General features: G+C 35.6%; 1 protein-coding gene across 1 annotated transcript in view; it reads left to right on the top strand.

Annotated features, from left to right (window-relative positions):
* CNBD1 (cyclic nucleotide binding domain containing 1) overlaps nucleotides 1-20,051 on the top strand; it is a 437,858-nt gene that overhangs the window by 6,538 nt on the left and 411,269 nt on the right. The window contains exon 2 of the mRNA XM_059168841.1: nucleotides 11,458-11,530. Coding sequence (XP_059024824.1) covers nucleotides 11,458-11,530 — 73 coding nt within the window. The remainder of the gene's footprint in view (nucleotides 1-11,457; nucleotides 11,531-20,051) is intronic.

The raw sequence follows: 20,051 nt of genomic DNA, 5'->3' as shown, positions 1-20,051 counted from the left end.
AATTTGCATGCTTTGGCTAAAATCTGTTTCTCATGTTCTAGACTTTACAGTTCCGTTGGTAGAACTCTCCACTATAGCTAAAACTCTTTGACTGATGTTCTTGAAACCCATCTGCAGTGCTGCTCAGGGGGACAGGAGGGCTTTCTAAGTTCAAAGCAACATTCAGATGACCACTTACCCTCAGAAATAACTATCATGAAAAAACATTTTTTCTTGAAATTTTCCATGCATATTCAGGTATGTAAATATATATATGCACAGATGTGTGTATATTTTTGATATGAAAATATATTTTATATTTTCAATACATATGGTAGGGTATTTTTATTACTCTATATTGTACCTTTATTTTTCACTTAATAATATTATGTTTTATGAAGGCCTTTTCATACCCAAATGTAGATATGTACCTTATTCATTTTTGATGAATATTATAATATATTATATTATATTTCATTGTTTGAACATACCAAAATACTACTAATGGATGTGCTATTTAATATATAGTGACTCACGTTAAAACCCACCCTTCTATTGTTGTGCCCAAATTTCGAGACCCCCCAAAGATGACCACCAGAGTCCAGAGTCAGAGCCAAATAGCAAGGGTCGTTTATTACGAGTTCGAACCCGGACCTCCACGCACTCGTTGCCAGTGATGCTAAGAGGTCCCGAGCTCAGGATCACACCACTTTTTATATACTATTTTTGGGGAGGCAGGGACTTAGCATACATTATAGTATCTTGTAACAAATTGCCACATGCCGCGGGAAAATCAAAAAGGAACTCTATAATATGACTGGCGCGCTATAGAGCGGGAAAAGGCTGGGAACAGATTATTGGTTAGGTCAAAGTGTTGTCATTCTTCAAACTGCTGAGTTGGCACCGCTAGGGTATGTGTCACCTCAGGATTGACCCGGGTCTTCCTGTCATGCCGCCGGGCGCCAGATGGTTGTTATCTCTCAGCCCAGGGCCGGATGGGGGGTCTGGGAGCAGTCACTTTGTCACGTCCAATTCCGGGTGGGGGTTACTCTGGCGTCAGATGGTTGTTAACTCTCGGCCCAGAGCCGGGTGGCGGGGGAGGGTCCAGGAGCAGCCATTCTGTCAGGTTCAATTCTGGGTGGGGGATGTGTGGTTACAGAGTGTCCATAGAAAGTCTGCTGGTATTTTTCCATCTCCTCATGGGTTAGCAAGTGAAGGTACAGAAGCAGAAATAGCAGTAATGGTTATAATTTAGGCATCTCACTATATATTCTGCTTTGTGATTCTGAGGCTGGGGCTCAGCAAACCAGTTTTTCCCAGAAATCCAGCTGGCTTCCCATTAGAATCTGTCGATAACAGGTGTTAGAGGGAGATTGGAAGGCAGGAGCAAAGATAAAGGAAGTGTTTATACTTTTGTTTTCTATTTCTGGTTTGCTTCCTTGTGTAGTTTGCTTCCTTCAGCAGTGTCTTTTTCATCCAAGCAGTGGCTGTTCGTTCCAGCAGCAGCAGTTAATTTCATTTGCAGTTTTCCCAGTGTTCCCAGAAATAGCTTCATTGTACCCCCTCAACAATTCAACTCCAGCTGCTGGTGCTCTGTCCTCAGAGGTCCGAATCTCAGCTTATTTAGGACCACTGCTCTTCACTTCTAAGTTTTAGTAATTCAACCTCTTCCCTTGGCTTCATCAGCATAAATAGTGGTGGTAGATGCCTTCTGCATATTTGCTGCTTCCTTTTTGTGTCTCCAGTTCTGACTAACACTTCTTTGTATCTTTTTTTTTTTTTCCATTGAAATTACTGGTGTGGTTTCAGTCTCCTGATAGCTGGATCCTTACTAATTTAGTCGGAATTTGTTTCGAGTTAGTTTTGATGTTAAACTCAAATAAACATTTTGAACTATGTTCTTTTTTTGCTAAGCAAGTGTATTAACAGAACTGCTAGGCCAAAGGATATGTGCATTTTAAATTTTGATAACTATTTACAAATTGTCTTCCAAAGGGGTGGCGCTGATTTCTGCTCTCACCATCAGTATATGCATGTTTCTATTTTACAATATTTATACTAATATCATGCATTATAAAACAAACATTTTGCTACTAAATTGGTTGGAAATAGTTTTAGTTGCTCTGTAAGTTTGTATTTCTTTAAGAAGGAAGATTAGAATCTTCTCATATATTTGTGGTCATGTGTATTTATGAGAACAGCCTATTTATATGTCCCTTGCCCATTCATTGAATTTTATTTTTCCCTTTATTTGAAAGAAATCTTCATGTATAAAAGAAATTAGCCCTTTGACATAATTTATAGGAATTTTTCTCAGTTTGCATTTTTTTCATGTTTATGATTTTTATGTCATATATTTTAGATTGTGTAGTTTTTGTCCTGTTATTCTTGCTTAGAATGCCATTCTTCATGCGAAGATTTAAAAATAATTCTTCCATGTTTTATTTTATTATATAGTTTTATTTTTAATATTAAGCTTATTAAATGGTGCATCTGGAATTTATTTTTGAATAATTTTCTTTAGAATAGTGATGTATGGCTGCACCTTAATATTTTTTCCAAATGACCAGTCAACTGTTTTAACACTATTTGTTGAGTAATCTATCTTTTTCCTACTAATTTGAAATGCCAGTTTTTATTGAATGCTAAATTTTCGTATGCATTCTGGATCTATTTTAGGAAACGATGATTTACTTTTTCACTTATCTCTTTTCTGTTTATGCATTTGTGTTGAATTGTTATAATTTTTGAAACATTATGTTGTATTTCAATATCTGGTAAGATTAACCTTTACTGATTACTCTTTTTTAAGACTTTTTCAGGCTTTTCTTCTAAGTTCATGTTTCCGTATGACCTTTAGAAATAACTGGGCTTTTTAAAATAAATAAATGTGGGTGTGTTAGTTGGAAATGTGTTAAACTTAAAAGATTCATTTATGGAAAATTGATGTCTTTATGATACTGTATATTCCCACTCAAGAACTTGTACTTTTGTAATATTCAGCCTTCCTATTTCCAATTTTTGCACATGTCCTTTTATGCCACAGTAAAATTTATTTTTGGACATATTATCTTTTTTCTTATTATTATGAATGATGACTTTTTCTCATATTTTCTAACTATAGAAGTCATAGATACTAAATTTTTGAAAATAAATTTTAAAAAGTTTGAAACTACAATCTTACAGAAATCTTGTAAGTTTAATGTAAAGAAACTTATTTTTTCAGAGCCATTTGATACTCCATTTTCCTTAAATATTTTAGTATGTATTTCTTAAAAACAAGGAAATACTCTTATCACATAATCAGAACACATCCATCAAAATAAAAAAATTAAAATAGATACAGTTACTGTAATCTAATTCCTAGACTCCTCCTATTTGAATTTAGCCAATTGTTCTGATAATGATTTTTATAGTAAAAAAATCCAATTCAAAATCTCGTGTTGCATTTCGTTTTCTTGTCTAGACTGAAGTAAGTTTCTCCATTTTCCTTGCCTTTCATGACCTTAATGCTGGGAGATTATAAACAAGGTATTTAGGAAAATATACTTCAGCTTGGTTTCTCTGATCTTTCCTCATGATTAGCATATCTTTGGCAGAACTGTCATAGAAGTGATTCTAGGTTCTTTTTCCATCTTATCAGGTGACATGTGATCTCATTAATCAGTTGATTAAGGTGATTATGTGGAGAACTCTCTGCAGTGAATTCACCTTTCCCTTTTGTAATTAAGTATTTTGTGAAGAGGTATTTTGAAAGTATAGAAATATTAAATTTTCATAAAATATTAAATAAATAAATGTAAAATTATGATTTCCTAATTTGTTCATAGGGTTTTAAAGATTTTATTTATTTATTTGAGAGAGAGAGCACAAGCAGGGAAGAGACAGAGGCGAAGCGGACTCCCTGCTGAGCAGGAAGCCTGACATGGGGCTTGATCCCAGGACTCCAGGATCATGACCTGCGCTGAAGGCAGACACTTAACCAACCCACCCACCCTTTTCCAAGCATTTTAATGAGTTATCATTATATATTTTGATGCTCGGATTGTTCAGTCTGAACACTGGAAATACCTTTATATTGGTATAGCCATTTCCTTGCTTTCTAGCACAGTAAGATTTTTTAGGCTCATCTTGTGCTTTCCCCATCTGAGCCCTAGAACCAGCTCTCTTGAGTTTACTTTTCTACAGTTTTTCCTGCTTTATAAGCCCATTAATTTTTGATTTTCTATTTTCTCCCTTGAATTTCTCTTGTTTTAACTTTCTTTTCCTAAGTTTTTTATTCAAAATGCTTAATTCTTTTTGTTTTATTTTTCTCTCTTTTCTCGTAATATAAATATTTTGGGGAATACATTTTCTATAGAGAAAGACTAATTATATTCCTTAGGTTTATGAAAATATTCACTATTTTTATAGTTTCAGGTGTGATAATACTCTTTAAGAATAAATTTGATATATGTTTAATATAGCTTGTTAATTATGTAATTTATATTTCTATCCCCAGTGATTTAATAACTTGTTTTGTAGGTAAGAAGGAAAGAAGGTTACTGTGGAGGTTATCCTGTCTCCATTTATTCCTGAAATTTTTGCTTTATGAATTTGAAGGCCATACAATTTGGGACACAAAAATATTTAATGGATTCCATACCTAAATGTATACTTCTTGAGTTATCGACTTTAGACAATGAACATTCACAACCTAATATAAAATGAGAAAAATTTCCCTCTTCACAGCATGCTTTGATTAGTAAGAATATTATTGTCTAAGTCTTTACTAGTTGCATTCATACCTTCAAATATTATTATTAAGGTCCCATTATTTTAAAATATTCTTTAAATTTTAAATATTAATTATTTACTATGTGAATTATTTACTATGTGAATATAAAAATATATTTTATGCTTTCACTTCTCTGCTGAAACTTCCAAGTTGTTACTCATTACTATTTATACCCTTTTTATTAGCATCTATGAAGAATTTATTATTTGTGTTAAGGCTTACAGAATTTACCTACCCCTTACTATATGGTGTCCGTACTATTTAACCTTCAGTTGTATGTTTATCAAATTGTATTTTTCAAAGAGATTTTATGGTACTTTATATTCTCTGAGGTCTTATATTTGTTTATTACCTTTATAGTTATTGGAGAATAAAACTCATGATATATCCCTCCACCCCCATTTGTCTTACTATTTGCCAAGACTTTGCTATAGAGAAGACTAAGACCACACTGAGTTTTGGCTGGGTGGTAATAAAATAATTGTTTATCTTCAAAACATAGTAACATTTAATTATTCACCCACTCCAGAATATCTGGTCTCTTTGTAAATTATGTATTATGCCTTCTCTTTCCCTTTCTGGATCATGGTATTAAATTCTTCATATTCAAGTCTTTGTATGAGAAAAGTGTTCTTATGTGTCTGAGCACTTTTCCCCTATACCTTTATTTCTGTTTCTTATTCAGGAAAAGTTTTCATATGTAATATCAGTTTCATTTATTATTTTCTATTTTTCTTTTCTCTATTTGAATGTGTTAGCCTTTATGTTCTGATTATATTAAATATTGTCATTTTTGCTATTTCTAACATAAATTTTGTCATAATGTTATCTTTCTCTTTTTCCTGAATTTAGCCTGTTTGTAATATCTTTCTATTGTCTTACCTATATTTAATGTCATGTAGCTCTTTGTTTTTCTTTTATAAGAGGTGTGTGTGTGTGTGTGTAATTGTGAGAGCTTTCTTCCCACTTCCACTGTTTCTTCTGATGCATATTATTTGACTTTTATTTGGAAAATTAATTGTTTCGCATTATTCTTCACACCTTCCCTTAGGGTATGTTTTGCCTTGGTACCCAGATTATTGAATAGTGGTTATTGTTTGAAGATAGGTAACTTGCTTGAAAAAAGATAGCAGTAGTACAGCAGACAGAATGAGTTTTCTTGTGTGTTAACATTGAATGCTTTCTCTTTAACTTTGAATACTTTCTTATCAACTCTGTTCTGTACTCTTCCTTAAATGATATATTGCTAACTAGTACTGTCATAATTTATATTCCAAAGGTTTCTTGAAAGTGACTTGACATCTATTTTTGAACATAGTTGACACATAATATTACATTAGTTTTGGGTGTATGACTTAGGGATTTGACAAATTTATACATTATGATGTGCTCACCACAAGTGTAGCTACCATCTGTCCCGGTACATCGCTATTACAATACCATTGACTGTATTTCTTATGCTGTTTCTTTGGCCTCTCTTTCTCTTCACTGACTGAGACAAGCTGCTTCTTTGTTGTTTGGCACTTAACATTTGTCATCCTACCACTACAACAACCTGATTCTTAAAAAATATGGTTATTTGTGGAATCCTTGCTCAGCTCTACATTCCATATATGTCATAGGCTTCAGATTCCCGTTAGTCTGTCTAAGTCTCAAGAACTTCCCATTTCAAGTAAGATTTCATTAATTATATTCTTTAGGTTTATACAACCTTCCCCTAAAGAACTCTGCTTATTTTCTCAAGCGAGATAAACTTTTGTACCTCTTAAAATTTATTGAAACTACACTATTTAGCTGATATTTTTCAGTTTGTAGTTTGGAAATACGGTAGATACTTAGTATTTTTTCCTTTTTCAAGTTTTTATTTAAATTCCAGTTAGTTAATATACAATGTAACATTGGTTTCAGCTGTATAATTGAGTGATTCGTCACTTATATCTAACACCCAGTGCTCATCATCAGTGCCCTTCTTTTTTTTTTTTTTTAAGATTTTATTTATTTTTTTGACAGAGATACAAGCAGGCAGAGAGAGAGAGAGAGAAGAGGAAGCAGGGCCCCTGCTGAGCAGAGAGCCCAACGTGGGGCTCCATCCCAGGACCCTGGGATCATGACCCGAGCTGAAGGCAGAGGCTTTAACCCACTGAGCCACCCAGGCACCCCCATCAGTGCCTTTCTTAAGACCCATCACCCATAAACCCCATTCCCCCACTCACCTCCTTTCCAGCAACCCACAGTTTGTTCTCTATAGTTAAGAGTCTCATAAATACTCAGTTTTAATGAAGACCAAAATTACTTCCTCTTTTCACACTTTGTTATTTAGTGGGCACTTTGCCATGGTGATATTTTTAATTCCCCAAACGACATTGATGTGATCTTCAACCTTCTGTAGGAGAGAGGTAATATGATTAAAATTTGATAACCTGCAAGGGGCAGGAAGTGTGTTGTGTGTGTGTGTGTGTGTGAGAGAGAGAGAGAGAAATTTTAAGTAAAGTTTCTGTTATCTTGAAATTGATTTTCAAGGATGATGTTCATGTGAGTATTAGTGGAGTACAGGATAGAGTTTTGTGCTGGAGAGATTGATTCAAGGACCATAAGTGTATGTAAAATAAGTGCAGGTAAGATCATGGAGGAAGAGGATCTAAGCTGAAAAGACAGAGGGATCGAGAATGGATTCATGGACAAGGGAAATGAGCCAGGAGAGCAGTCTAGTGAGGAAGAAGCAAGCAGGGAGAGAATAGTGTCACAGAAGCCTAGTAGGGAGGCTTCACCAGGGCCAGATGTCACACAGAATTTAGTGTAAGGAAGACTGAAAAGGTTATTGGACTTGAAACTCTAGGATTTCCTATATTCTTAATGAAACAAATTTTAATGAATAATGAAAGTGGAAGATAAATTATAGTGAGTGGAGAAGTGAATTTGAGTTGAAGAAGTAAAGATGAATGTAGATTACTTTTCCAAAGTTGTTGGATATAAGGGAAGTTATTTTGATAATTCGTTGCATAATATTCCCCTCTTCTCTTCCTTTCTCAGGTAATATATGTATATTTTAACATCATAGCCTACTTATACAAGGGACAGGAACAACATAAACCTACTTGTGTAATTGTCTATGTTGTACATCAGCTTTTAGTTATAGAAGTCCTTGATTAGGCTGTATTCCTTTGCCTCTTGAAGGTTTATTTCATTGACATTTTTCAGGTCTCTTATGTTCATTCAGTGTTATTTTGAAGGAGAATTTACTCGGGTATTTTAGAAAACAAAATTAGTTGAAGGGAAACAAAGACACTATTTTTTTTTTTTTTTAAGATTATTTGTTTGAGAGAAAGAGAGCACTCAGGGAGAGGGGCAAAGGGAGAGCGAGAAACTTAAGCAGACTCTGTGCTGAGAATGGAGCCTGGTGTAGGGCTCAATCTCACAATCCTGAGATCAAGACCGGATCTGAAACAAGAGTTAGATGCTTAACCAACTGTGCCACCTACATGCCCTGAAACAAATGCAATATTAATCATCAAAGTAGGAATGTTTAATTCTCTACTATTATACAAATCTAGACTTACTTAAAAGCATTGAACTGGATCACTTATCCAAGTATATAGAAAGAATTAGTCATGCTTATAGTGTCTAATGGATCATTTATTTTTTCTGTGTTCTATACTTCAGTCCTATGTTAGATTTCACCACCTGCTTATTTGTAGAAGTACTGCTATTCTTACCATAAAAAAATTATTGATAATGTTTCTGTTGCTATTGCTGCTGAACCGTTTCTTTGTGCTCTGAATTTTGCATTAAACAAAGTTATCAGTGTATTAGTTACTAGAGTGTAACTTCCAAGTACTTTTGAAGAGGTCTCAGCTTTCTGTTTTCCAGATAACCATACCCTGACAATTCCACGTGGTCACTGTCACATTTTCTCTTTGGCTGTGCTGTCCATCTTTTTTATGTTACCCAGTAGCCACTCCAATAATCCTAATTTCCCAGTAAATAGTAGTTTTGCATTTATACTTATTCTTAGCTTTTAAGCCCCCCCCCTTTTTTTAAAAAAGATTTTATTTATTTATTTGTCATAGAGAGAGAAGCGAGAGCAAGCACAGGCAGACAGAGTGGCAGGCAGAGACAGAGGGAGAAGCAGGCTCCCCGCCAAGCAAGGAGCCCGATGTGGGACTCGATCCCAGGACGCTGGGATCATGACCTGAGCCGAAGGCAGCCGCTTAACCAACTGAGCCACCCAGGGGTCCCGCTTTTAAACCCTTTTAAAGGAAAGTTTATTGGAGAAAAATAGTTTAATTTTATTTTAACACTCACAAGACCCATTTTTTTTTTTTTTTTTTTTTTTTTTTTTTTACAAGACCCATTTTAAAAAAATTTTTATAACCCCCACAAAAAACATACATAATTGATTCTATTGCACAAATATAAAAATACATATCTACCTCTGGACAGACATTAATGCATATAAACAAAAGATCACCAATGTATCACTCAGGTAAAACATTGGATTTTAGTTTCTTTATTTCAGTAATATACAGTGAGCACTCTATCTGTAAAGAAAATTGTTTTTTTAATTGTGCCATGAATTTCTTGTTCTTTGTCTCTAGTTTAGGATTTACTTTTTAACCATCCTTTTGTATCAGCTTCTAATCTTCTTTCAAACAAACTGTGGTCAATAATCTGTGATTTCCCATCAAAGGGTTAAGCCCCCTCTGCTTCTGTCAAAAGCCCAGCTAAAATATATTCATGAGGGAAAACAAGATTACAAAACAAATGTAAACTTAGTCCCTCTGAAACTCCTTAAGCTTTATCCTGGTATTAAATTTGATCACCAGAAAAGCTCAACTTCCAGTCTCTACAAAGTTACAATTTCATGTTGAAATCTATTGAGTTTTTATTTTTAATGAAACTGCTTTAAAGACAAGATTCATTATATTATTCAACACCCTGTATGTAAAGTTCCTTGTCACAAATACCTCCTGAAATGAGAATCAGCAAAGAAATTTTTTGGTGAATTGTAAGATGTCCTTCTAGGCTGTGCATACTTAGTATACAGGCTATTCTGGTTTTGAGTTTACTTGGCTGTGCCAATTTTAGGGCAAAGCCTTTACCATCAAGTGCTATAGCTTTTTACAGGCAAGTTGATGTCTCAGTTTTTCTGTTCTCTGCTAGCAATTCTTGGTCTTATAATATCCATCCTGTGATTTCTTTTTTGTAAGCTGTTTTAACTGAAGGATGAAGATATTTACTTTTTAAAATCCCCCCTTGAAGCCAGAATTTCTCAAACCTTGAACTTTTTTTTTGGAAATATCTATGGCAACCATCCCCTTTTCCTGTCCATACCAGACATCAGGGCTATTTCTGATTCTATTTTTAAACTGGGTTGGGAAATTGTACTAAACTAATATTTCATAGAAGTCTTTTCTTAACCCATAATCTAAAAATCTACTATGATTAGGATTTTATACAGTATCCTGTATTAGAAATATAAGTATACTTAAAAGTATTTTTGATAAAATGTAGCTATAACTTGGATTAATTAAAATAATTATTCCATATGTTGCTAAAATGCTATTAGGTAAGTTTCTGATTCTTAAGCCTTAACTAAGTAATATAGTAAGAAAATACCTAAATCATGTAATTAGTATTTTCAAGTTTATTAAATGGTTATGGTTTATGTGGGTAGCAACTAGTTTTCTGTTTAAATTTATTTTATTCCAGTTTCATTTTTAAAAAGTATATGTTATTGGTTATTAATTTTAGATCACAGAAGGCTTAAACAAAATGTCAAATTTTGTAATTCAATAATTTGAAATTAAAAATTGATAAGTTGGACATGTCAAATTCTACTGGGATGTGGTCAGTCAGTACATTTTAAAAAGTTTAGAAGTGTGTTAAGCTGCTGATTTTCTCAATACTTTTTCACAAAGGGAAGGAATAATGTGCATGTTGGTATTAACTGTTTTCTGTTTTACAACATTTCTAACAGCATGCATTCTCCTGGAGAAAGAGGAGGACCTGTGATGTGAGTGATGGTCATTGTAATGATGCTTATCACATTCAGTACTCCATCTTCCTTTTCATCTCCTTTGAAGGATGTCAGTTCTTTCTGGCACTGAAGGAGAATTGCAATTATTTTGCTTCTTGGCTATGACCTTGGCTATCTTCCTGCTCTTAAGGGATATTGTGTGATTTGCTTACACATTAACTTCAGATGGAATTGCAAACTGAATCCAGAAATTGGAAGGTGCTTTGAAGAGGGGCTAGTGAAAAATGGGGGCCTGAATGGATGAAATAAAACTTTGTAGTATTCCAGAGAGAGAGAGAGAGAGAGAGAGAGACACAGAGACAGAGAGACAGGAACCTCAAGAACACTCTTCTTTGAATTGTCATGGTATTGTCAATTCACATTCTAAAGGTACAGGATGGGGATTCTAAAAGGCTTTCTCCCAGAGGAGGGACATTATATGACACCTATAAACTTCCAACAAACAAATGTCAGACCAGATTTGACATCAATGAAAAACATTACATTCTTTGTGTTATTTAATCACCTTATTCAATTCTGCTTTTATATCAAGGACTGATAATACTTCACTTCCATGGTCACTGAATTCTTTTACTATAATGAATGTTTGGAATTAAATTCTATTTATAATCTTGGTTAATAAGATTATAGAAAATTACTCCGATTTCTAATTGATTTTTTTCAGGGTTGAAAATGTCTAAGTACATTGATTATGGCCAGTTGAATGCATTGTGCCACATAAGGGGACTGCAATCCAGGTAAGTTATTCATGTGTGGTTTCTTTTTCTTTCATTCAAATGAATATGAACATGTCTGTTTTATGTATTAAAGTATAGTTTTATGAATTTAAAGTATAAACTATAGTAAACTATTGTTGACTCCATATGTACTTAATTTACCACATAGATAAAAAAAATTTGAAAAACTGGAGGTTATTTCTCCAGGTTAAAGGGGCAGAAGATGTGTTATATTTTGAGGAAACAATTGAGTGTGAAGCAATTCATGCCTGTAAAGAAAGGACAGTTAATTCATGTCCTTTCTAAGACTTAAAATTTTAGTCATAAAGGGTGAAAGCTTTAAATGGTTGAAAACACAAATCCGGAATGAAATAAGTACTTTAGCTGTGCATGGGAGATACCTGGTTGAAAGATGGAGCCAAAGAATTAGGAAATACTAGGGCTTAAAGCTCAGGAATCCTAAGGTATGTGATACTTGAAGATATAATTTGAAAAAAAATGATTGTCTTGCCAACTCTGTTTCCCAGGTTGTGTTTTTGAAATTATAAAGCTAGTTAGTTTTTTACGTATCAGTCAGTATCTATCCACTCTTCCACTTTCCCTTATTAAGAGAGGACCTTACTTCATCTTTAATGGGACTGCTGAGAAAATGCCCCTATATATTCTGTTGTATTGTATTGTATTCTGTTCTATTCAGTGGTTTATGATAAGTGCCCTTCTTAATCCCCCAGGCCCCATCCACTTCTCCTCTGGTAACCATCAGTTTATTCTCTATAGTTAAGACTGTTTCTTGGATTCTCTCTCTCTCTCTCTCGTTTTCCCCTTTGCTCATTTGTTTTGTTTCTTAAATTCCACACATCTGTAAGATTGGATGGTATTTGTCTTTCTCTGACTGACTTATTTCACTTAGCATTATACTCTCTAGCTCTATCCACTTTATGGCAAATGGCAAGATTTCATTCTTTTTATGGCTGAATAATACTCCTCTGTGTGTGTGTGTGTGTGTGTGTGTGTGTGTGTGTGTGTGTGTACCATATCTTCTTCTTCCATTTATCCATGATGGACATTTGGGGGGCTTCCATAGTTTGGCTATTGTAAACAATGCTGCAATAAGCATAGGGGTACATGTATCCTTTTGAATTTATGTTTTTGTATTTTTGGGGTAAATACCTATGGATCATAGGTAGTACTATTGTTACTTTTTGAGGAACTGTTCCATACTGTTTTCCACAGTTTGTATTCCCACAAATAGTGTAGCAGTGTTCCTTTTTCTCTACATCCTTACCAACACTTGTTTCTGGTATTTTTGATATTCTTGTATTTCTGATTTCAAATTATTTCTATATCTTCACCAATCCTGTCATTTCTTCTTTTTTTCAGAGAAAGGGAGGAGGATGTCCTTCTTTTTCGGATTTCTCCTAAGAAAGATTCTTTTTCTTAGGCACTTACTCCTTCTCACTCTCAGTGCCTTTCTGCACAGAGGAAGAATCAACATGCACTCCCAAGTTATGCCACTTGGCTTCAAACTTGGCTCAGGCACTTGCAGAATGTGTGACTTTGGATTGGTTACTTAATTTCTCTTTACTTCAGTTTTCTTATTTTTAAAATGGAGATAATAATAGTACTATTTTACAGAGTTATTGGGATGACTAAATGAGCTAAACATATGTAGAGTAAACAGGGTCTGGCACATAGTGAGAGTTATGTAAGTGTTATTTTAAAATGATTATTGCTATTCAAAAAGGCTCATCCAAGTTTTTAGGTGTTGAATATATTTTATATGCTGGACCCTTTTCTAACACCTAAGAAGCTAGTTCAGATTTTGGAGCTGAATGCCTTTTGTCCTGTCATTTCCTTTTGCTTTTTTGCCCAGACATAAAAAACAAAAAACAAAAGAACCAAACATGGGGCACCTGGGTGGCTCAGTCTTTAAGCATCTGCCTTCTGCTCAGGTCATGATCTTGGGGTCCTGGGATTGAGTCCCGCATCTGGTCTCTGCTCAGCGGGAAGCCTGCTTCTCCCTGTCCCACTCCCCTTGCTTGTGTTCCCTCCCTGGCTGGCTGCCATTAAATAAATTCTATTCATTAAATAGAATCTTTAAAAAGCAGACAAACAAATAAAGTGTGTTTCTAGACCTCTCCTTCTACTCACCTTGGGTGATCATAGTAAGAGAAATTGAATCATCTAGATGTGGAACTGCCGAAGTATCCATTTTACATAAATCTTATACCTTTTCGTCTTCCTGGTTCGATTATCCCTTCTAAGTAGAGTTCTGTCACAATCAGCTGCTCCAAGCCCAGTCTGGTTGTCCTCCTTGACTTCCTTCTATTAAAGTCTTATATTTATTGTGCCTTTCCTTAGACACCAAATCCTGTGAATTTCTTGGGTGTTTTCTTTTGACACTTTGGTATACACCAGGGATCTGGGAGAGGGCATGTTTTGGTTGCCTGTATATATATATATTTTTTGGGGGGGGTTTAGGGTTTAGGTTTAGGTTTTAGGGCTTAGGTTTTAGAAAAAGAATATATGATTACAAATGCAAATATAGATTTGAAAATGAATATCTTTTTAGAATAAAATAATAAATTACAACAAAATGATGGTCTGGCAATACAGGTCCTTTTCCCACTAAGATTTCTTTCTACAGATTATCAGAAATATATACATTGAGTTCTCCAGAATTACAAAGCTTTCAGTTGATTTTCCATATTTATTTATTCTTTATCTATTATATGTTAAAAATGACCAATGAAATATTCTTCTATAATAAAAAAAGAAAAGCTAAGAATTAAATGACTCAAGGATTGACATTTTTGAACATGAAAACTACCGAGGGTTTGATTATATTATATATATGTGTTTGTATATAAACCCTACCAAGGATTTGATGATATATATTTGTAATATATATAATATTTACATATTTTATATACATATATATATTAACTATATATATATAATATCTTCTTTGTCATTGTCCTTCCTTTGGCCCATGGTGGAAGGATAAAGGAGAGGCTGCTACTCTCTACCACTTTCTGTGTGCCTCCACCCTGTACTCGGTCCCAGCTGTTGAAGCTACTCCTGTCCCCTACCTAGGCGTATGAGAACTCTTCTCACTGGATTTTATACCCTTGTGCCTGTGTGTTTGTATATGCATAAACTTTGTACAAAAAGCAAGCCCCAGTGTGTGGTGGCTGCACCCAAATGCATGTAGTCAGCCAGTTGGTGTCTGTCTGATGTTTCTTCTCCTCTGAGAATAAAGGCAATATATTAGTATGTTATTCTGGAATTTTTTATTGCAAGTAAAAGAAAAAGTGTGTAACGAAGAGGAATGATGTCACTTTGGATTTCTAAATTCTTGGATGTAAGACTTCTCATCTCTAGCAGACTATATATTCCATGAGGGCAGAAGATTTGTTCATCTTATTGCTTCCTACCCCCAGACATTTGGCATAGAGTTCAATGTTTTGAATTGAGTTACATTCTAATGTTGAGAGAACTAATTATCTTCTTGGTGCTTTAAAAATGTATAAGGGTTTTCTACGTGTCAGTTAGGAGGAAAGCTGTGTATTTATAGTGTGATTATTTATTTATTTATTTACTTAAAAGATTTTATTTATTTGAGAGAGAGAGAGAGCGAGTGAGTGCATAGGGGAAGCTGCAGAGGGAGAGAGAGAAGCAGGGAGTCAGATGTCGACCTGGATGCCAGGACCTGGGATCATGATCTGAGCCGGTGGTACTTGCCTAACTGACTGAGCCACCCAGGTGCTCTTTTATTTATTTTGGTACTGTTGTCTAGAGAGCTAATCATTTTTAAATATTTTTTTAAAAGCACCTTCTGTTGGTTTGACATTTCATGCTTTGGAGATTTTTTTCCTTTTAGTCAAAGTACTTGATGATCAGTCAGCTCTTACGTTTAAAGTTCAGTTTACATAGTAATAAACAGAGTAATATGGTTTAAAAGGAAATGTGTGTTCTCCTAAGTTTCAAATAAACAAACAAACAAACATGAGGCTACCTGTTTGCAAATGCATTTTCTTATGTGGCCAATTATTCTTGTAATTTCATGCAAAAACATTTAAACATGTCTAAATTTGGAAATATAAAAGATAAACAGTGATGATGCATATACATTTGTACATTTGTGTAAGAGTGGTGCTTGTCAGTTAGCTTTGTGACTGGGATATAGAGTTCAGTACTTATTAGTGATTAATATTACTAATACATAGCCACTTAACCTCAAATACAGAGGACTATATATATATATTGTGCTGACTATATATTTTTTATATTTACAGAGATTATAACTCATAAATGGGTTTTAGTCCAAAGTCCATTTTTAAGTTGACTATCTAGCATCATTTCTTCATACACACAATATTATAGAGTCAGAAGATTGTAGTCAGAAGTCATCTAGTGGAAAGTCCTCAATTTAAAGATGATTAATTTTGCCTCATTTTCCCAAACTGTATCTTTTATTTTGCACTTTTACATTAGAAAAGATGAAAATGATATCATTAAAATTATAGTAATGAATTAAAATATTAAAAATGGCATTCAGTAATTGTTTCTCATTGCATTAGGTTAAGGTAAAGTACACTAAGTTACTAGACTATTTTAGAGGTTGATGGAGACAATAGAAATTATTTTAAGGAGGCTCCTGGATCAGTTTAAGGCTCTTAGGGTCTATTGATAATGGTTGGCTCTTCATGATAGCTATGTATATTGCAAAATATATTATCTTTTTCTTAGTGAGGGTGTTTTGCTAATTCTATTAGTGTATCAGGCAAAAGCAAACTTTTTCATGTAAAAACTAAGATAAAAAGTGATAGGTGATTTTTATTTTTAAGGAAATAAAGTGTAGAAGAGAAAGGAGACAAGAAGATCTTTGAAAATAGGTCTTATGATTGGAGCATTTAGTCCATTTACATTCAGTGGGAATCCTGAAAGATATGAATTTAATGATATCATGCTGTCTGTAGAGTTGCTGTTTCTGGTGATGTTCTGTAGTCCTTTTTAGTCTTTGTCACTTTTGGTCTTTTCTTCTCACTCAAAGAATCTACTTTAATATTTTTTGCATGGCTGGTTTACTGGTCTTGAACTCCTTTAGTTTTTTTTTCCTGTCTGGGAAACCCTTCTTCTCTCCTGTTCTGAGTTATAGCCTTGCTGGGTAGAGTATACTTGACTGCATATTTTTTCCCTTCAACATGTTGAATATATCATTGCCACTCTCTTCTGGCTTGCTAACTTTCTGTGGAGAGATCTGCAGCTGCAGAGATTTGTAAGTTAAGGACTTCTTTTAATGTTTGCTTTTTGGATTTTTTCTTTACCACTATATTTTGCAAATTTAAATACAGTATGTCTTGGTGTTGGCCTGCTTTGTTGATTTTAATAGGAGTTTTCTGTGTCTCTTGGATTTGGATGTCTATTTCCTTCCCCAGATTAGGGAAGTTTACAGGTATTATTTCCTCAAATAAACCTTCTATTCCTTTTTCTCTCTTTCTCTGAGACTTCTTTGATATGAATATTATGTCTGATGGAGTCACTGAGTTCCCTGTCTACTTTCTTGATCCATCATTCTTCTTTTTCTCTTTTGTACAGATACATCATTTTCCATAATTCTATCTTCTGTATCACTTATTCATTCCTCTGCTTCTTCTATCCTTGTGGTCTGTCTGGTTTTGAATCACAGTTACTGCATTCTTCATTTTGGGCTGATTGTTTTTTAGCTCTTTTATATCTGCAGTAAGGTTCTCCCTGATGTCTTCCACGCTCCTCTCAAGCCCAGCTAATATTCTTATCACTATTGCTTTAAATTCTGGATCAGGCCTATTTCTTATATCTGTTTCAATTAGATTTCCGGCCATTATTTTTTCTTGTTCTTTCTTTTGAGATGACTTCCTGTCTTGGAATTTTGTCTAGGTCTCATCTTCTGTGTGGTAGAAATCCTGTTATGTTTCCTGCTTCTGAGAGTAATGGTTTTATGAAGAAGAGATTATATAGTGTCTAGAGTCTGGTGCTTCAGGGAGGGTCTGTAGTGTGTGCTTTGTGCACTCTGCTGCTGTGTTTTGCTGTTCTGTCACTCAGGTTAGTCATTGGAAGAGGTTCTCCTTGCCTGCAATGGACAGTGTTTGAACCTCAGCCAGAGTATGGTGGGTTTTAACTAATTGTGTTCTGATCTACTTGTTAAATGAGACCTAATGCCACTTTCACTAGAACTGAAGCTTTGCAGAGCTCTATGGTTGGTCGGTAGACATGGTGCATATGGGGGGTTTTGCTGCTTTTTTGGGGGAAGGGACTTGCTGAACTGGTCCTTAGGAACACTTAGCCTGAGAAAAGCAGTACTAGCGAAGCCTAGGAATAAAGATTTGGTGTAAGCAGGTTAGGCAGCCAGTGTTGGTGCTGTGCTGTTTTATTTAAGTTGGTTTATGCTGAGGTTTATGGGGAGGGACATCGTGCCAGCTAGCTCCTTTGTCTCCGGAGATGGGACTCTGTGCTTCCTGCTCTTAGGGAAACACTTTCTGAAGAGTGACTGATCATCCCAGGTTTTTCAGATTACTATTTTCATGCTCTCTGTAACTAGGTTGCTTGCCTGCGTGGAGCAGCTCAGTGCACTTTTGGCTCTATCCTGGCCAAGCCTGCTGACTTAAAACTTCAATCTTTAAGGACCTAGTGTGGTGGGGACTGGTGCTGGTTTCTGGGGGAGGGTTTTGCCACACTGGGACTGATACAGGTTTGATGAAGAAGGGCAGTTGCATCATACAGGGGCATGGGATTTGGAACAGAGCAGGCTAAACAGCCAGTATGTGGTTTAGCCACTCTCAGGAGGTGTCTCTGTGGCTGTTCTGAGGGTCAGAAAGGGAAATGGTGCCCACTGGCTCTTTTGTCCCTGGGGAAGTGACTCTGAGAACACCAACTCTTACAGATGCACTCCAAGAAGAGTGAATAGTCTTCCCCAGTGCCTTAGGCAATCCTCTGATGGTGCCCTGTTCCCATCCTTCCCCCCATCCCCAGTTGCTTGCGTGCCTTCTCTCTAGAAATAGGGCAGCACCCTCAGGTCTCTATCCCAGCCAACCCCACGAACCTCTAAAACTCCTGTTTCTTTGAGCCCTGCATATTGGAAAAACATAAAAATCAGCCTCTCTCATTTTCCCAGACAATACTCTGGGGAAGTGTTCTTGTGGATATCCCTGTGTCTTCTGCTCTGTCTCACCTTGCTTCTTGACTAGGCCTTACTTCTCTCTACAGCATCGTGATTCACTTCTCCCCCAAACCACATCTCTGTACTTCCTACCTTCCTCAATGTGGTCTTCTCTCTCCCTCTAGCTGTGCGGTTTATTCTGTCAATCCTCAGGTCTCTTTCCTGGTTATTCAGAATGATCTGATAGTTATCTAGCTGTGTTCCAGGGAAGAAGCAAGCCCAGGGTCCTCCTACTATGTTGCCATCTTAGCTTCCCCCACTATAGTACAGTACTATAAATGTATTTTCCTACATTTTTTCCCCTTTAGTTTACTTTATTGTAAATATACAGCATATACACGTCTGACATAAAGTTATGTATTAATTGGCTTTTGTTATCAGTAAGGCTTCTGGCAAACAGTAGGCTGTTAGTTAAGTTTGGGGACATCAAACGTTCTACATGGATTTTCAACTGCAAAGGGGGTTGTTTGGGGGGTGGGGAGTGCCCCTAACTTTGCTATGAGCCTCTGTAGCAAATTAATCAAACCTTAACTTGGAAAGAGTCATGGAAATCTGCCCCTGTGACCAAATTGAACAGAGTTGTTCATAATCTGGGGTTCTGCTACATGTGATTGGCATCTGAAGTGAGATGGGAATAGTCTCGTGGAACTGAACCCTTAATCTGTGAGATCTAGCACTACCTCCAGGCAGTGTAAGAACTGAGTTAAATTCTCAGATACCTTAGTGGTATCCCCAGAATTGCTTGGTATTTTGTGGAGGGACCCCCCACCCCCAATACACATTGGAATTTGCTCCAGGAACCCATAATCCCCTTCTTCTCTTAATTTCTTGTCCTCTTAAGGAACTTTGTTCTAGAGGATGTTTTCTTAGATAGGCCTTCTCAAGTTAGAGAAGCTATAAGTGATCTCTAAGATGTGATTAACCCTCAAATATATCCCTGTATCTTGATTTAAGAAACAAACTCATATTCTTATGAAAACTTGCTTCTCATCTTCATTCCTTATAATATTATCACAATTAGATTCTGAATTCCCAGAGGGAAACAATCATATGAGTTTGGTTCACCACGGTATTTTCTTTCTTTCTTTTTTTTTTTTTTTTTAAGATTTTATTTATTTGACAGAGATCACAAGTAGATGGAGAGGTAGGCAGAGAGAGAGAGAGAGAGAGAGAGAGGGAAGCAGGCTCCCCGCTGAGCAGAGAGCCCAATGTGGGACTCAATCCTGGGACCCTGAGATCATGACCTGAGCCGAAGGTAGCAGCTTAACCCACTGAGCCACCCAGGCACCCCACCACTGTATTTTCATTGCCTATTTCAGTTCAAGGAACATAGCTGGTATT

The sequence above is a fragment of the Mustela lutreola genome, chromosome 3 (genome assembly GCF_030435805.1).
Source record: "Mustela lutreola isolate mMusLut2 chromosome 3, mMusLut2.pri, whole genome shotgun sequence".
In the NCBI taxonomy this organism is placed as follows: domain Eukaryota; kingdom Metazoa; phylum Chordata; class Mammalia; order Carnivora; family Mustelidae; genus Mustela; species Mustela lutreola.
The sequence above is the reverse complement of the archived record's forward strand: the minus strand, read 5'-3'. Positions and strand labels throughout refer to the sequence as shown.